The sequence below is a fragment of the Dreissena polymorpha genome, chromosome 5, assembly GCF_020536995.1.
Source record: "Dreissena polymorpha isolate Duluth1 chromosome 5, UMN_Dpol_1.0, whole genome shotgun sequence".
In the NCBI taxonomy this organism is placed as follows: Eukaryota; Metazoa; Mollusca; class Bivalvia; order Myida; family Dreissenidae; genus Dreissena; species Dreissena polymorpha.
Genome location: NC_068359.1, coordinates 120,244,477 through 120,261,025, shown reverse-complemented (window position 1 = coordinate 120,261,025; position 16,549 = coordinate 120,244,477). Strand labels below are relative to the sequence as shown.

At 34.1% G+C, this 16,549-nt stretch overlaps 1 protein-coding gene across 3 annotated transcripts; it reads right to left on the bottom strand.

Moving 5' to 3' along the window:
* Positions 1-636: 636 nt before the first annotated feature.
* LOC127831934 (uncharacterized) lies at positions 637-16,539 on the bottom strand. 3 transcript variants are annotated; one of them, XM_052357019.1, is made up of 11 exons: positions 16,163-16,539; positions 14,694-14,783; positions 12,519-12,696; positions 10,181-10,293; positions 7,239-7,416; positions 5,977-6,032; positions 4,934-5,111; positions 4,137-4,213; positions 3,444-3,621; positions 2,889-3,110; positions 637-1,604 (listed from the first exon to the last, which is right to left on the bottom strand). In XM_052357019.1, exons 2-11 carry the CDS (start codon positions 14,722-14,724, stop codon positions 1,175-1,177), a joined length of 1,641 nt encoding a protein of 546 aa, XP_052212979.1. In that variant the 5' UTR covers positions 14,725-14,783; positions 16,163-16,539; the 3' UTR covers positions 637-1,174. The 3 variants fall into 3 exon arrangements, with proteins under 3 accessions (XP_052212979.1, XP_052212981.1, XP_052212980.1); XM_052357021.1 differs by having other exon boundaries at positions 10,226-10,293; XM_052357020.1 differs by lacking the exon at positions 16,163-16,539 and adding an exon at positions 15,970-16,057.
* Positions 16,540-16,549: the final 10 nt, after the last annotated feature.

The window sequence follows — 16,549 nt, the reverse complement described above, 5'->3', positions numbered from 1 at the left end:
TCGTGTTTGCACGTCAAAACAATGGCTTGCGTACGCCCTATCTATCAGGTATTTTACGTCCGCTAATTTAAATATTTACTATGGTCCGTTTATGCCATCATACACAACCGTTCATGACGGAACAATTAATTATTAGACTTTGGACATTTAAAATGCTCTACACGATCGCTATAACGTAAGTGCAAAATGTAATTACAGTCCAGCTCAATGCAAATACGCTGTATTTATGGTTAGTTACCAATAATCCAACAATTCGACACATCCAACAAACTGCAAACGCAAATGAATGATAATGGGTTTTGATACTTGGAATATTTTAACTACATTCATGTTTTTCACTCTGATTTAACTCTTCAATACATTCATGATTTTCCCTGAAACAGATTAAAATATAATCCAGGTGAATGATCAATATCGATGTAAAATTGGTAGTTTACTATGAAATAACCGTCCTGATTGCTGTGTTGATTGTACCACGATATGTGTTCATAATATATTTATTAAAATTGTAATAAACATAATGACAAAAAGCAACACACAGAATAAAGAGGACGCGTATATGTCTGTATGACTAGATGATGGGACATTTATTACCAATACCATTCTATGGGTACATATACACCCTTTAAAACTATATAGGATATGACAATTAAATCAACATATTGATTATTTATTGCACGATAACAATGGATAACTCACATATTAGGTAGGTGGCAACTGTAAATGAATTCTAAGTACTACACAACTTATAAGCAACGTAATTATACTCATATTAAATAACTGCTTAGTACTATGTAGAAACCCCGGCAAAATATGTGTTAACATGTACATCTATTTCATAAATAATAGTGTTTGACACGTACATTATTCCTTTCATTTTTTTGAACAAACATATAATGTCTTCAAATCTTATAAAATACAAAGTTAATCATGCTCTACATTAAAACACATAATCCTTGTATTATAACTAAATGGTGTGAATCCACAAATATCAGTTTACCATTGGCATGCTATTGAATATATACATATGGATAGAATCAGGTATTATATAATCAAATTATACAGGATATAAGCACAATTATTATTTAAATTCCGATAAGCACAAGGCATGATCCAGTAAAACATCAGGATATGGGCAAACTCCTTTTGTTCATTCGTAAATAGTTATATTAAGTTATTTGTATTCAATGATATATTCCGGATAGTACTGAACGTGGTCGAAGATGCAGAATATGCTCGGATTTCGGACATCATCCACGCAGCTGTCATTCAGTCTGACCTGACCATCCGGTGTCCGGTCCATCTCAGGCGGCCTCCGTAATCCCTGTTGTCCTTTAGTCCAGCGTCCCACCAGTACACGACACTGCAACATAAACTTGTGACCCGCTGTAGGACCAGGCGTAGAATACCGATCCGACATATCTGCTGCCGAAGCAAAATAGGTTCTGTTGCCATATATCGCACCGACGTTTGTTCCGGCAAGACGCATGTCGAGATTGTGAGTGCAAACAGTTTGGATTATGTCCGGTTTGGTTCCGTGGAAGAGCTTCCTTTCGTTCGCGCCGATTTTTCCAATTTTCATAGAAGCCATCTGCTTGCGTTTGCTGGAATATACCAGGATACAATTGTATCAGACGCAACGCTATAAATTAGACAAAGAAAAAAATCTTCCGGTACAAACAAAGACGACGCATTTAGCATCCTTTTAAAATCACACACCGTATCAACCTATAAAGGATTTATGTATTTGATCACCAATTATTAAATATTCGGTAAAAAAAAAAGATATTCACAAGAGCTGTGTTCGTGAAACACAATGCCCCATACTACATCATTTTGGAGCCATATATTTGACCTTTAACCTTGAAGGATAACCTTGATCTTGACCTTTCACCTCTGAAAATTTGCAGCTCCATGAGATACGCATGCATGCCAAATATCGAGTTGTTATCTTCAATATTGCAATTTTTTACCTTTAACCTTTGACTTTGAAGGATGACCTTGACCTTTCACAATTCAAAATATGCAGCTCCATGAGATACGCATGCATGCCAAATATCGATTTGCTATCTTCAATATTGCAAAAGTTATGAACAATGTTAAAGTTTTCGGACGGACATACATACGCCATACATTTGACTTTGACCTTGAATGACGACCTTGACCTTGACTTTTCACCACTTAAAATATGCAGCATCATGAGATACACATGTATGCCAAATATCAAGTTGCTATCTTAAATATTGCAACAGTTATGATCAACAGTCATATATTTGACCTTCGACAATGAAGGACAACCTTGACCTTGATCTTTCACCACTCAAAATGTGCAGCTCCATGAGATACACATGCATTCCAAATATCAAGTTGCTATCTTCAATATTGCAAAAGTTATGACCAATGTTAAAGTTTTCGGACGGACGGACAGACGCCATAAATTTGACTTTGACCTTGAGAGACGACCTTGACCTTGACTTTTCACCACTCAAAATATGCAGCTCCATGATATACACATGCATGCCAAATATCAAGTTGCTATCTTAAATATTGAAACAGTTATGATCAATGTTTAAGTTTTCGGACGGACGCACATACTAAAAGACGGACTGATGAACAGTTGAACTGCTATATGCCACCCTACCGGGGGCATAAACATATATGCACATACAAATTAAAACAAACCTTAACTTAAAGAATACATACAAATACAGGAAAAACACAACTTGATTTTCGTCACGCTTGTAGTATACTAATTATTAAGTATATCGTGCCATACGTAAACGTGAAAAAGGAAAAGGATAAACATTAATATCAAAGTAAGTGCTAGCTATCAAAGTATAGCCGGATAGCCACATATATCAGTTAAAAGATTTACCATTAATACTTACGAAAAGTAAAACTCCCAAAGATATTTGCTTTGAACTCTGCGTATACTGACGATTGTTTTGTCAAGCGTTTGAATGAACTTGCCCATCACAGTAATAAATTCCTCACTATCAGTTGCAAGATCAATTTTGATTTCGTTTTGATCAGGCTTCATCATAATCCAATGGGAAGGCAAACAAGACGACGTTGCTGGTACTCCATGTCCTCCCTTTTGCTCTTTTGTTCTAGATAAAAATAAAGACAAAAACGATATTTATTCCATTACGTGGATGTTAATGGTACATGTTTTTTTTTATCTTTCAGATCCTCTTATTAAGATTGTTTGTTTGTTTGTTCCGTCCATATCTGTTTGCACGTACCGTAAATAGTTTAGTGTTTAAAATCATTTTCTAAAAGTATATCTTAGCAAAGTATATTCGTTTAAAATGACTTTTTCCACTCTCTAAATAAGTATGTGTTAATTAACTTTAAACTGCTGTTAAAGTTCACTAAACAAATATGTTTGAACTTATTCGTTATTTGGTTTATGCAAAACAAACGACGTTGAGCGAACTTACAACGCTTTGGTTGGATGTTCCTTTCGTGCGAATGAATGCGACATATCGTGAATTCTTCTTTTATCCTCATAGCACGTGGAACACATGTCATAGTCGGGACAATCCCTACACTTCCAGCGGGTACCCCGTATTGGAGAGACATTGCAGACATCACATCGTTCACCTTTATGAGGCGTACCTGATGCACACAGTCAATATTATGTACGGAACCAATGAAATATTACATATGCGGATGTTTTATATGAAGCATTAACAATTGAATTGTTAGAATACCAATTAAGGAACACAAAGTTGTCATTTTGAAATGAAAACAATGGCGCATTGACTTTGTATTGATGCTTGACGAACCGTTTGCCCGTGAATGTGTGTAAAATAATAATGGAACGTTATAATTATTATTATACGGGGAATAATTATGATCACGGAATCATGTTAGAATGGAAATGGGTATAACATTAGTATTTGATAGCTAGATAAACAACGATTTATTCAAACATATTGAATTCAATGATAGTGTTTTTTCTCGTAAATTGACAAGATTGTATTGATATACAGCTTACGATAGGTATGCCCCTGACAGAAAACAACACTATTATAAATGTTAAACACTGTTTTATAAAAAACAGTTTATACTTATAACTTATAACGTTACTCTATTTGTAAGTAAGGAAGGTTGTTATAACAATACGGTACCAGATCCTTTACTGGTTGAAGGGATGCTTTTTGGTAGCGCTTGAAGTCTTCTTGTACTGGTTACCTCCACTGGAGCTCTTGAAAAAAATATGAGCCATGATCTGAGAAAACCGTGCTTCATACATGTGCCTCATGTAGGACTCTAGATTGTCATGTGGAGTCCGCTCAGGCTTATCATGGACGACACTGTTCGCGTTCATGGAATTTTAAGTTTTAAGAAAAATTCTGGTTAACGAACATCCAGTCTAGGCGGAAAGTGTCGTCCCTGATAAGCGTGTGCGGACTAAATGCAGTTCAATAAACATTAAAGCGTCGTGTGTAAATCGATCATAGTGACATAGACAAATGTGTTCGATATGACGACTGGATTTTGTTTATGTATTTTCCCAAGTTCACTCGACAATTAAGTCGAATAAATATTTTGTTTGATTCCAATAAAAGATGGAAGACGAATTTTAAATGAGTACATTACTTTAAATATCTTCAGTTTTTATATAATTTGGAGCAAAAAACAACAAATGTATTTGCAAAACAAAATGATGAAATGCCAATGACTGGTTTGCCTGATACTCGTTTTGATCTTTGAACCTATTTCAAAATGATAACACGATCGTGTTCGTAGGCTATCGGTCTTCTTAGCTGAATGATGCGTGCGTGTATCTGTGCGTGTTTGGCTTCAAGTTGGCTCTTAAATGTTGAATTCCAAAAGGACTGTAACGTATCTGAGACCTTAACGTTCGTTTCCTGTAGTGTGTGTTTAAACACGTTATTCTATACAGATTGAAACGTAAACCTACGGTAGACTTCCAGGTAATGTAATATGTCTAAATGAATGCGACATGGTGTGCATGATCCTTAGATCCTTAAAGCACGTGGAACACATGTCATAGTCAGGGCACTCTCTGCATTTGTAACGGATACCCACGATCGGGTCTACAGTGCAGACGTCACACCTCACACCTGTATGCACGACTCCTGAGTAAGAGAAATATGTTTAGGTTACAAATAGTAAGCCGCAATATAAATAACATTGTACAAGTTAATGGATCATTAAATTGAAGGATCATTAGTAAAAGAGACATCAATTCATTATTAATTATTATAAACTTTCAAAATTCACCCTAGATAAGTCAATGCTATGCATTCAAACACAAATAATTATGTACCATACATTTACTGTCAATGTTACACGACAAATATAATTTTCATTATTAAAGATATTGCAGTATCACATTGTTCTGGCTTTTTAAAATAATAACAAAATATGGTCCTCTTTTAATTGTTTTGTATACAAATACGGTCCTCTTTTAATTGTATGTATTTTAAATAATGTCGTCTTAAAATTTTAGGTATACAAAATAAAGTCCGTGTTTTAATTTTGTGCATCATTCTAAGATTCTTGTAACACGATGTACACATGTCGTAGTTAGGACAATCTGCGCATTTCCAGCGGGTACCACGGATGGGGCGATCTTTGCATACGTCACACCCCACACCATCATGAACAACAGCTGAGAAATAGAGAAATTATGAAATGGTAAACTGTTATATGGTACATGCACCCTTCAACAGATATGAAATAAAAAATAATGTTGTCTTTTAATTGTATGGCACTCGTTGAGTTTTATGTATAGAAAATAAAATATGTTCTCTTAATTGTCCATTTACAAAATAGGGTTCCTTTTAATATTGTGTATGCATATATTATAACACAATTGTTACATCGCAATATTTATATTTAATATTAAAGCAAGCTGTGTTACTCATTTGAAACCATATGTTCTTATCATTAAATAAACCTTACTCATATAAAAAAACTGCAAACATATAATGTATATACCTGCGTGTTTCGCATCATGCATTTGCGATGAAAGTATATTATTGACCAGCAGGGCTCTGCAAATATACAGATAATAATCACAATTTAAGCATCATGATTTATATATCAGCAAGTATATAAATTGGGCCTTAAGCAATACTCATTTACACTTGATTTTGTATTATCCTAAAATAATGTTTGTGGTTTGTTTGTGTGTTATTTTCTCTCTTCAATATAGAGAACGATTCGATTTCATAACAGTAATTCTCGTTTATTTAAAAACAAGAAAGGCTATACATTGGACTTAACTGTTTTCTCTACAACACAATGTGGTGTCTAAATGTCATATGTAACATAGCGTATACGTAACATAAGAGGTAATGGAAGAATAAGTGTGGTCAACCGTGGTAACATTGAGGTATGAGTATGTAAAGTCGGCGTTTCAATGTTTAATCTCTAGGATTAATGTTTGAGTAAATAAAAACTGATTTGAACAATAAACCCATATACAACTTTATATTAAGTATGTACTTATATGTTGGTTGAAACACCTCGTATAACATACATTTGATTAAAATGTAACTTAAACGATGCATATGTTGTTGGTTATCGAACACATTTGATGGTGATAGATGCATAAAAGTATTCTTTTCACATAATTTGTGTGTTGTCATTTAATTTTTAATTGCAAACACAGATTCACTCGATGGTGTGAGTGTGTCGATTAATGGTATTCAAAAGCGTAGAAGAGGGCCCCCTCCCCTGAAATACTTAAAACTTTAAAGAGTTCATTCCAAGAAGATAATACCTTGATAATCAACACGAAAATGTGTAGCCTAGTTCGATGGAACAATAACGTACACTACTCGACGAAGTTTTCATTAAGATTTATTGTTTCTGTTTAGTATTAAGCACAAACGCTTTCCAGAGTCCACAAAATATGCGAATCAACATGCTAAATGCGAGGCCTAACGGCCCCGCGTCAACACGAAAGTGAGTATCCTATATTCCAGGCCGTCTATGTGTGTACTGACTTATTTATTTAATACAAAAAGAGACGGGTTAAATACACATGAAACGGCAGTATGTAATACGTGGTGAAATGCGTTATTTGAAAGTTAATTAAAAGAGGAAAGGGATGTTGTCTGGGTAAACTAAAAAAAATCTTATAATAAGGTCACACCATGAAATTGTTCTTTTTGTAATTGTAAATCGATAAGGTTATTAGGCAAAAATGTTCTACATGTTAAGCTTACTATACTGAGCTACAGGCATATACATACCCCGTTGATACGGGATTGTTAATTTTCTTAAATGAATGGTCCGTATCGTGCATCATTCTAAGATTCTTGTAGCACGATGTACACATGTCGTAGTTAGGGCAATCTGCGCACTTCCAGCGGGTCCCTCGGATGGGACGAACTTTGCAAACGTCACATCCCACACCATCATGAACAATAGCTGAGAAACAGATAAATTATGAAAAGGTAAACTGTTACATGGTACATGCACCCTTCAACAGATCTGAAATAATCTCTCTATATATCTCTATATATATATGTAAATAAAGTTATATATGAAATCATTTCAATCGCATCACTTGAATAAAACTTTTCAAACGAAGCAGTTGTGTTATTGGTAAAGTGTTGTTTAGTTATATTGTGTTGTTGATTAAAATATATGAAAACCGTCATATAATCCGTTTGATCAAGCGTGCTAGGAGTGTTATCGCAAACAGCATGATGTGTTAGTTCATTTTGATAATATATATATATATATATATATATATATATATATATATATATATATATATATATATATATATATATATATATATATATATATATATATATATATATATATATATATATATATATATATATATATAATAAATCGCTTTTATTAAATTTGCCGTAGCTTTCGACCTCTCGGTCTTTTTCTTCTTGTATCTTGTATCTTGCGTTTATTTGTGAATTAGCGGAAGTGACGTTATATTATCGCACGTTACATTGCGCGCAAATTTTAGTCTTTTGTGTTTAGTCCATATGGTTTGAACGTCCTCAGTTTGCGCTTCCAAAGTTGTTTGATGGTCTTCCGGTACTCGTCGGTTCCATTTCATTTTTCGAGTCCCATGACCCGGAAGTCTGCGACGCTGTGGCCGTTTGTGTAGAAGTGCTCGGCTACCGGGTCGTTGTGTCGAGTCCGTATCCGGGACAGGTTAAGAAGATGTCGCTGGTACAGGGTGTCTCCCGTTTCTCCTATGTATACGAAGGTCTTACACCGTTCGCAGTGTACAGCGTAGACTACATTGGTGGATTTGCAGGTGACCTCGTTCCGCACATTGTAGCTTTTGCCGGTGGTATCGCTGAACTTTTCAGCCTCCAGCGATACCACCGGCAAAAGCTACAATGTGCGGAACGAGGTCACCTGCAAATCCACCAATGTAGTCTACGCTGTACACTGCGAACGGTGTAAGACCTTCGTATACATAGGAGAAACGGGAGATACCCTGTACCAGCGACATCTTCTTAACCTGTCCCGGATACGGACTCGACACAACGACCCGGTAGCCGAGCACTTCTACACAAACGGCCACAGCGTCGCAGACTTCCGGGTCATGGGACTCGAAAAATGAAATGGAACCGACGAGTACCGGAAGACCATCGAACAACTTTGGAAGCGCAAACTGAGGACGTTCAAACCATATGGACTATGTAACGTGCGATAATATAACGTCACTTCCGCTAAAGATGATATGCTTATTCACAAATAAACGCCGCTGAAGAAGACCGAGAGGTCGAAAGCTACGGCGAATTTAATAAAAGCGATTTATTTTATATAAACGGTTCAAAGCGACTTTATTATATATATATATATATATATATATATATATATATATATATATATATATATATATATATATATATATATATATATATATATATATATTAATGCATATCCGCGATGCGACATTTACAAACAGTTTAAGTCACTTTTATCTCCGGACAAATATTTAACTATAGATGTATCCTTTAAGTCACGTTGCGCATTTGCTCCTTTTAGGTGTTCTAATCATAAATTGAACATTGAACTTGGCAGGCATTTTACGTACAGCGTGAAAACCGAAAATACTTATTTTGTTTAACAATATTTGACGTACATGAATTGGAGAACAAATTTCATTCGTTCTTTGAGTGTCCCCAGTTATTTGTATAATTGGTATAACGGCCAAAGAAACGAAACGTCATTTAATATTCTAATCAGCAGCACTGATATTTATGTTATAAAACAATTAACATTCGATGTTACGAAATTAATGAATATCATTGGGAATATAAATTTACCTTGATTACAAACGTTGATATGTAATAATTTTTGTTCTAATATTTCCTAGAAAGATTCTACTTTTGTCACAAAATGCAGAAAAATAATATTTTGGAGTCTCTCATATATAAATGATAGATCTATATACGTGTGTGCACTGGTAACACGGATTTTTGTATAATTTTGAAAATACGTATTTGTTAAAACACCAGTGTAAAACAACTATTTTAACAAGGTGGCATTTATCATTATGAAATTGTAAATGCATGCTGTATTTTTGGCCTGAGGCCTTTATTAACATGATATCTAATAAATCTTTAAATCTTGAAATATATTATATAATTGCGTCAACAAATACGATTACAAATATCTGTCTCATCGATATTCGTTTTTTTGTATAAGAACATGACATATTGACAACCTGTAGCCAAAGTGACACAAAACAAACATAAAACCGTTAACTTATAAACACGCACACTAAAAGGGACTGAATTAAAAAAAAATTAAAGCTTAATTCAAATGAAGATTAATTGGAACGCCATGGAATAGACGATTCCGGGAATGACATGTCTTTTGAGGGAAAAACAGTTATATTCAGGTAGAAATGAAGCTTACCCATATAAAATAATTTTCAAATTCCATACCATATCAACCGCCATTATTTAAATGAAATTATCAACAATTGTTAAAATGGGCCAGCGTTGTTTGGAGAGAGGGGACTGCTGATTGTTTCTTAAGTGTATTGCAAACCCGGATAGGGCTATTGGTACCGTTTACAACGTTGATTTTTAACTTTGTTAAAATAACGCGACCCCGCCGTATATTAGACGTGTTAGTATAGAACTATTGTGTATAATATATGGTTAGTCAAGGTACACTCACACTATTGTGATTGGGTTACCTGTTTCCATCTCGCAACTATCAGAGTCACTGTCAGAGTCATTACCTGCGTCGCTGTCAGACGCACACGTGGGGCTGCTGGGAGATCCTGCATTCGTTAATATCTGCTGGAATCTGTCGATATAAAATTGGTGTTAACAAACACATTCGACACATGCATTTTGTTTAGAAATGACATGATTATTCTACAATAATTTCGTAGTTACACGTGTCTTATTTATATCTCTGTATTTGACATTCTTCTAAATGTAAAATTTAATTCGGTTATGGCATTATCTTATACAATTTTGGATTGAAATTGGTTTAGAATATTCGTGAAAAAATTAGCAACTGCTGTAACAAATTTGAAGGTGTACAATATATCGGTAGAGTCGTCTTTCCACCATTGTCTCAGCATGAATAATTTAAGGGTGGTTGAATGCTTTATTTATATTCTAAAGAAATGATTGAGTGATTTCATTGTAAAAATATGCAAACCACATATATAGCATACCAATGAGTATATAATATTATAATTTGTTATGCTGAAATAGTTGTATTATGTTAGAAGCATTTCCTATAAGCATAGTATCTTCATTCTAGGTACAACATATACAAAACGAGTTCATTTTCACAAAGTGACTTTACAATTAAGCTGTGAGTATGCATGTTATTGTGCTGATTTTTTTTGATGAAAAACAGTTTTAAAGCCTCTATAATGCTAAAAAATCAACGACAATTTCGTAATATATTTTGTTAAATAAAGTTATATATAAAGAATCAGTGTTCCTTATAGGAATAGCAAAAACAATTGAACGTTTGTGCTCTGGTAACATAGATTTTTCTAGATACAAAATGCTCGTTTTTATTTATTTGTGACACAATTAATTCCATTTTAATTTCCCGCAAATATATCTATTCATACGACACACAAACACTGACAAGATATTACCATCTGGATTTTGATTTCTTCGTCAGAATTATTAACTGTAAAAGGAAACATTTATTATACCTCTCTAATTACCCATAAAAAACTCGAAAAGTTTTAAACATTATAATTTTATTGTATTGCCTATCAGTATTGCCTAAATGCGTTGCGTCCAGCATGTTAAACGGTAAATGATAAGCAACACCTGTATAACTCGTAACTAACTTAACAGCAAATAAGTATATCTTTTTTTAATAAACCCCATTTGCTCAGTTGTGTCATATCATTCGATATATCATGATATCATTCTGGTTTTAGTTTAGTCAAAGGCTTTAAGGCTCTAAACGGTATTTTGATATTATAGTCACTTTTATTAAGTTTTGTCCTATACTAATAGCTTGACAGGGTCCAATTTTAATGCATAATCATTGAAATGAGTAAATGGACATCTCTGAAACTTATATACAATATCATACATCTCAGAAAAAAACAACAACAAACATTTAACGTAACATGTTTTATGCCATACTATCCAAGGAACTGTTGTGAAGTATTGTCTAGCATTTATTAAACACATCAATGCAGTAATATTATTGGTTTCAAATGATTATATTAGCTTGATAAGGCCAAAAAAGGTCCGTTTCTGGTCTTCTAGGAAAAAAACAACAGCGTCGGTAGGTAGGGATTGTTTTTTTCGGGTACTAGAATGGAAGGCTACTAAAGCTTATAATAAGAAATACATGTGTATATATATATATATATATATATATATATATATATATATATATATATATATATATATATATATATATATATATATATATATATATATATATATATATGTGTGTGTGTGTATATGCTTTGTTTGCTTGATATTACATCTTATATGAACGAAAATGAACGAATTTAATTTTTTTAAAATATTTTTTGGCGACCCCAATTAAAAGTAAAGGGTCGGCGCCGAATCGGATGACACGGTCGGGCGACCGGAAACGGACCTATTTTTTGGCCTTGTACTGAAAGCCTAAAACTATATTTGACACTAGAAATGGTGTTTCTTGATATAACCATTACTAGTATTTTGTATCTTGACGGACGATCATGCAAAGGTTCTAGGATCGACCCCGTGACCTCCTGATTGCTTGGCAGAGAGTATTAACTATACCACCAAGACTTTATTAAGCACATGTTTGGTTTTTACTTTTGCAGTGGCTATCGCATCAAGACATTTACAGGAATATACAGGACGGGACATTGCGCTTCAAGTACCACTAATTTATATTGAGGATACCTCCTTATTTTAAAGTTGCATTGTAATGGATACATTGTGCTATATGTATTGACTGCTTTATGATAAAATAAGTTGTATCTCAAGTTTATAAGCGACAAAACCACTTTTCGGTTACTTCATAATAACAACTATTACACTTACATATTATTAACAGGTGTATCACACTTTCTAAAAGTATGCGACATATTGTGCCACATCCATTTTTTATCGTAGCATGAGGAACACATGTCATAGTTAGGGCAGTCGTTGCACTTCCATCGGACGCCGATGATTGGACTTTTATCGCATACGTCGCATCGGACGCCATTGTGGCCAACAGCTGAAAACATAGTTACGTTGGCATAGTAACCATAGTGACCATAGCGACATTTATGTTGTTTGTCCTGGTTACTCATAATGTTCATAGAACAGCGAGTCTGATGAACATTAATATATAACACACTTGTTCTTTTAGAATAAAATAGGTTTTATAACCGACTGCATTGATTGTGCAACACACCGTGCTCTTCTTAATACGTTTTACCAAACTATAAACATGTTAGTCGAAATCCTTGTAAATATCAATACAACAACCACTAATTAAATTAATATTACACCACAACTAACGATTGCATTATGGATTAATTACTCAAAATTAAAATTTATAAATTAGTAATTCAAATGGGAGTTTAAAATAAACTGTTTAATGTACTCAGCCTAACCATATTGAATACAGTGCCCCAGATAATTATTTCGGAAATAGGGTATTCACCCACTGATTTTGAAAAATAGGGTGATTTCATTCTTGGAATAGGGTGAAATGAGTTATAAGATGCATACAGTAAAACCATTGCTGCTTTACTTCTGTTGAAGCTGCACACAATTGTATTGATTCAATAAAACTGTAAACTAATATAATTAACTTTAATAAACTGATGTTTCATAACATCTTTAATCCTTGAAACTGTCAATAATATAAACTTTAAACTTAAAAAAAATCGATAACACAAATGATTCGGCACTTATTGGCTCTTGCTTTCTTGGTTCGAAAAAGTTAGCGATCGACTGATATTTTGGCGCAACAATTGCGGACGTCTTTCTTTTAGACATTTTTATTACGCATCGTATTAGAAACTGAAAGTACAAACACTTTAGAAATACATGCACAATGAACGACGGATTAAGTCAGATTGAAAACGCATGTATGTCGTCGTAAATAATTTGGTCAGCCGCTTTATTTAACTATGAAATCTAGTCAGCAGAGCGTTTGGCTAGCTTTGACTGTTTTATTGCTCCGTCATCCAGGCGCTTGCTGAATAATAGCGTCGCCGCGTAACGAAAATAATCACAAAAACCGCCGAAAATGAGCAAAGTATTTTCGATCAAAGCTATTGTATCGTACGCATCAAATAAGACGAATGTGCGTAAAAGGCAAATCGGGTGCGTTTTCAATACGCATGATATTGTATTTCTTTGCGTTTTTAAACATTTTAATAGGGTGAAAGACGCAGATACGCAGCTTATCTGAGGCACTGTAAATATTTGTCAACCTATTTTGATAGATAACATTCGCAAAAACCAGTTTTTGAGAGCATGTGCCTAAACACCTTTACATATAAATCAAATAAATGCGGGCAAATTTCATTCGATAAGTTCAATTTCATCTCCGTTAGGAACTGGTGTAATAACGAGATACTCGAAGCTGAAATTTGGAACTTTTGATCAGACGGATGCTATTTTATGTCAGTGCTGTATTTACACGCCATAAATGTTATTGGTATTACAACTTTAACCCATGTATGCAAAGTGGACTCTCCCATCCTTCTAAATTGGATCAATTTATTTCCAAAATGAGGGATTTCTAGTATATTTATTTGTATATTTAGAATATTTCTTACAGAAATTTCGTTCAGCAAACAGCGCAGACCCTGATGAGACGCCGTATCATGCGGCGTCTCATCAGGATCAACGCTGTTTGCCAAGGCCTTTTTCTAGACGCTAGGCATAAATGGGTTAACAAAAGATCGCTTTGTGCATTAATGAACGTAATACTCACGCACTTATGTAAACACATATCGCCAATGAGTGCCAATGTACCTGTAGAAGTGTTGTTTCTAACGTATGTTGGTTCCATTAGCCTTATACACATGCATTTATTTCGCGCTCTGTGCTAGGGGATTAAATGTGTGTGCGTAAATTGTCGTCACAGTATAGCCTGAGCAGTCCGCACAGGCTAATCATGGACGACACTTTCCGCTTTATGATAGTTTAAAGAAAGTCTCTTCTTTCCAAAAATCTAGTTTCGGCGGAAAGTGGCGTCCATAATCTGCTTCTTACCTGCAGTAGCTAACGCAGCAAGCAGTTCCATAATTGTGACGAGGACAATCTTGCAGTTATTCGGTCCACCAGTATTGATTTGTCTTCAATCTAACATAAACAGGTCATACTTTGCATATTAGGTACCAAGCGTTAGTGGACTCATTTGGAGGCAATCCAATGTCGCGCGCTATTTAAATGCACACCAATGGTTTTGAATGTTGTGACAAGCCATCTAAGTGAATCTTCCTATAGACAAAGAACATGAGTATCATTGATCTACTACCATGCATTTTGAAAAACACATTAAGAAGTCAAGAACTTAACCTAATACTAGTGTATTGCCGTTATCAATCTTATTGCGAAACATACGATTAATTGTCAGATAATGCCAGGATATAAATCGTCTATAACCGAAAATAGTGTTGATTTTTCATGTGCTAATGGTGATAAAGAAAACGATCAGATACTTTTGTTGATTCTGTTGTAGATGATGATGTCGATGAAAGTTATCTTATGTTGCGTGTATTTCACCGCCCCTTTTGCAGATACTGAACGATCTTTATGAAACTTATTGTGCGTAAATACACAAGTGTTACAGAAATATTTTGAAAATTTCTTGACATGAAAGTATGTCATTATGTTGATGATAAGTATGATAATGTTGTTAATATAAGTGATTTCTATGAAGAATAATATATGATGATGATGATAATAATGTTGATAATGATGATGATGTTGATAATGATGATGAAGATGATGATGAGGATGGGGATGATGGTGATGATGATGATGAGGAGGAGGAGGAGGAGGAGGACAACGATGCTCGTATGTACTGTCAATAATAATACTATTCACTTTCACTTATTATATGTACCAATGCATAGCACTTTTGCGCTCACCACAAAGCAAACATCGAGGTTGGGTTAACACTTAAGTGCGATGCTCCACCTCCGTGTAAATCTTTAACATGAGTGACATAAGCAGACAATTAAAAAATTCTTTATACATTGTATAGTACATGGAAAGTGAAAGTATGATTAAATATCATCGCACATATAGATCATGTAATGTATACACTCATACGCACAGCGAGCTTATTTAAATGATGTAACACGTTATAATTAACTTTTTTAATAGCGTTTTAATGTCATACAAAATTTACAATATGTAATATCAATACTCGATGAACTTATTTTTAAAGTATGCCTTAATGTATACATGTAATCCTGATTCTTTAAAATAACATCAACAAACATACAGTAGCATGATACTTTACTCATTGACAAATACTTACGTTCAAATAATTATAAAAAAATACACACTCAATTATATCGCAAAGACAAAGTGCGAGGAAAACAATTTACGAAGTGTCATATAGGAAAACGAAAGCGGAAGTTAACTTGTTTCATACGACGAAAATTAAACACTTATTTATCGATTTAATGTCAAAATTATCCGGTTCGTTCATTAAATAAATAAACAGTTACATTGAACGTCATTCAAATATTGTTTGTTTCAGTGATATCCAGGATGATAATTGTATTCTACATTTATTACTAGCGCCTATACCGACGCTGTTGATCCCATTCGTTCGGGAAACCGAAAGTGTGGCTATGTATCTTTTTTAGGGATTTCCCAATATCGTACATGTCTTAGTCTATGAATGAGTTTTCTACGGCCATATGAAACGCACTTAGATACATTTGTTTAACCTTATGTTCAATGATTTTCGTATATTCTCATGAACCTATTTATAGTTTATTATGTATTACAATGGTGTTCTTTTTGCAACATTGATGAGATAAAACATATATCCGGTTTAGTTTATGCGTGTTTGTGTGCAATCTCTTGCACGACGGTTGCATTACATTCAT

What these genes read in the sequence shown, in the direction of transcription:
- LOC127831934 (XM_052357019.1), bottom strand. Translation starts at nt 14,724, where the DNA reads ATGGAACTGCTTGCTGCGTTAGCTACTGCAG. An exon ending in TTCAACCAGTAAAGGATCTG is followed by an intron (nt 3,622 to 4,136) that starts GTACCGTATTGT and finishes TGTGTGCATCAG; the next exon opens with GTACGCCTCATAAAGGTGAA. An exon ending in CTTTGGGAGTTTTACTTTTC is followed by an intron (nt 1,605 to 2,888) that starts GTAAGTATTAAT and finishes GGTATATTCCAG; the next exon opens with CAAACGCAAGCAGATGGCTT.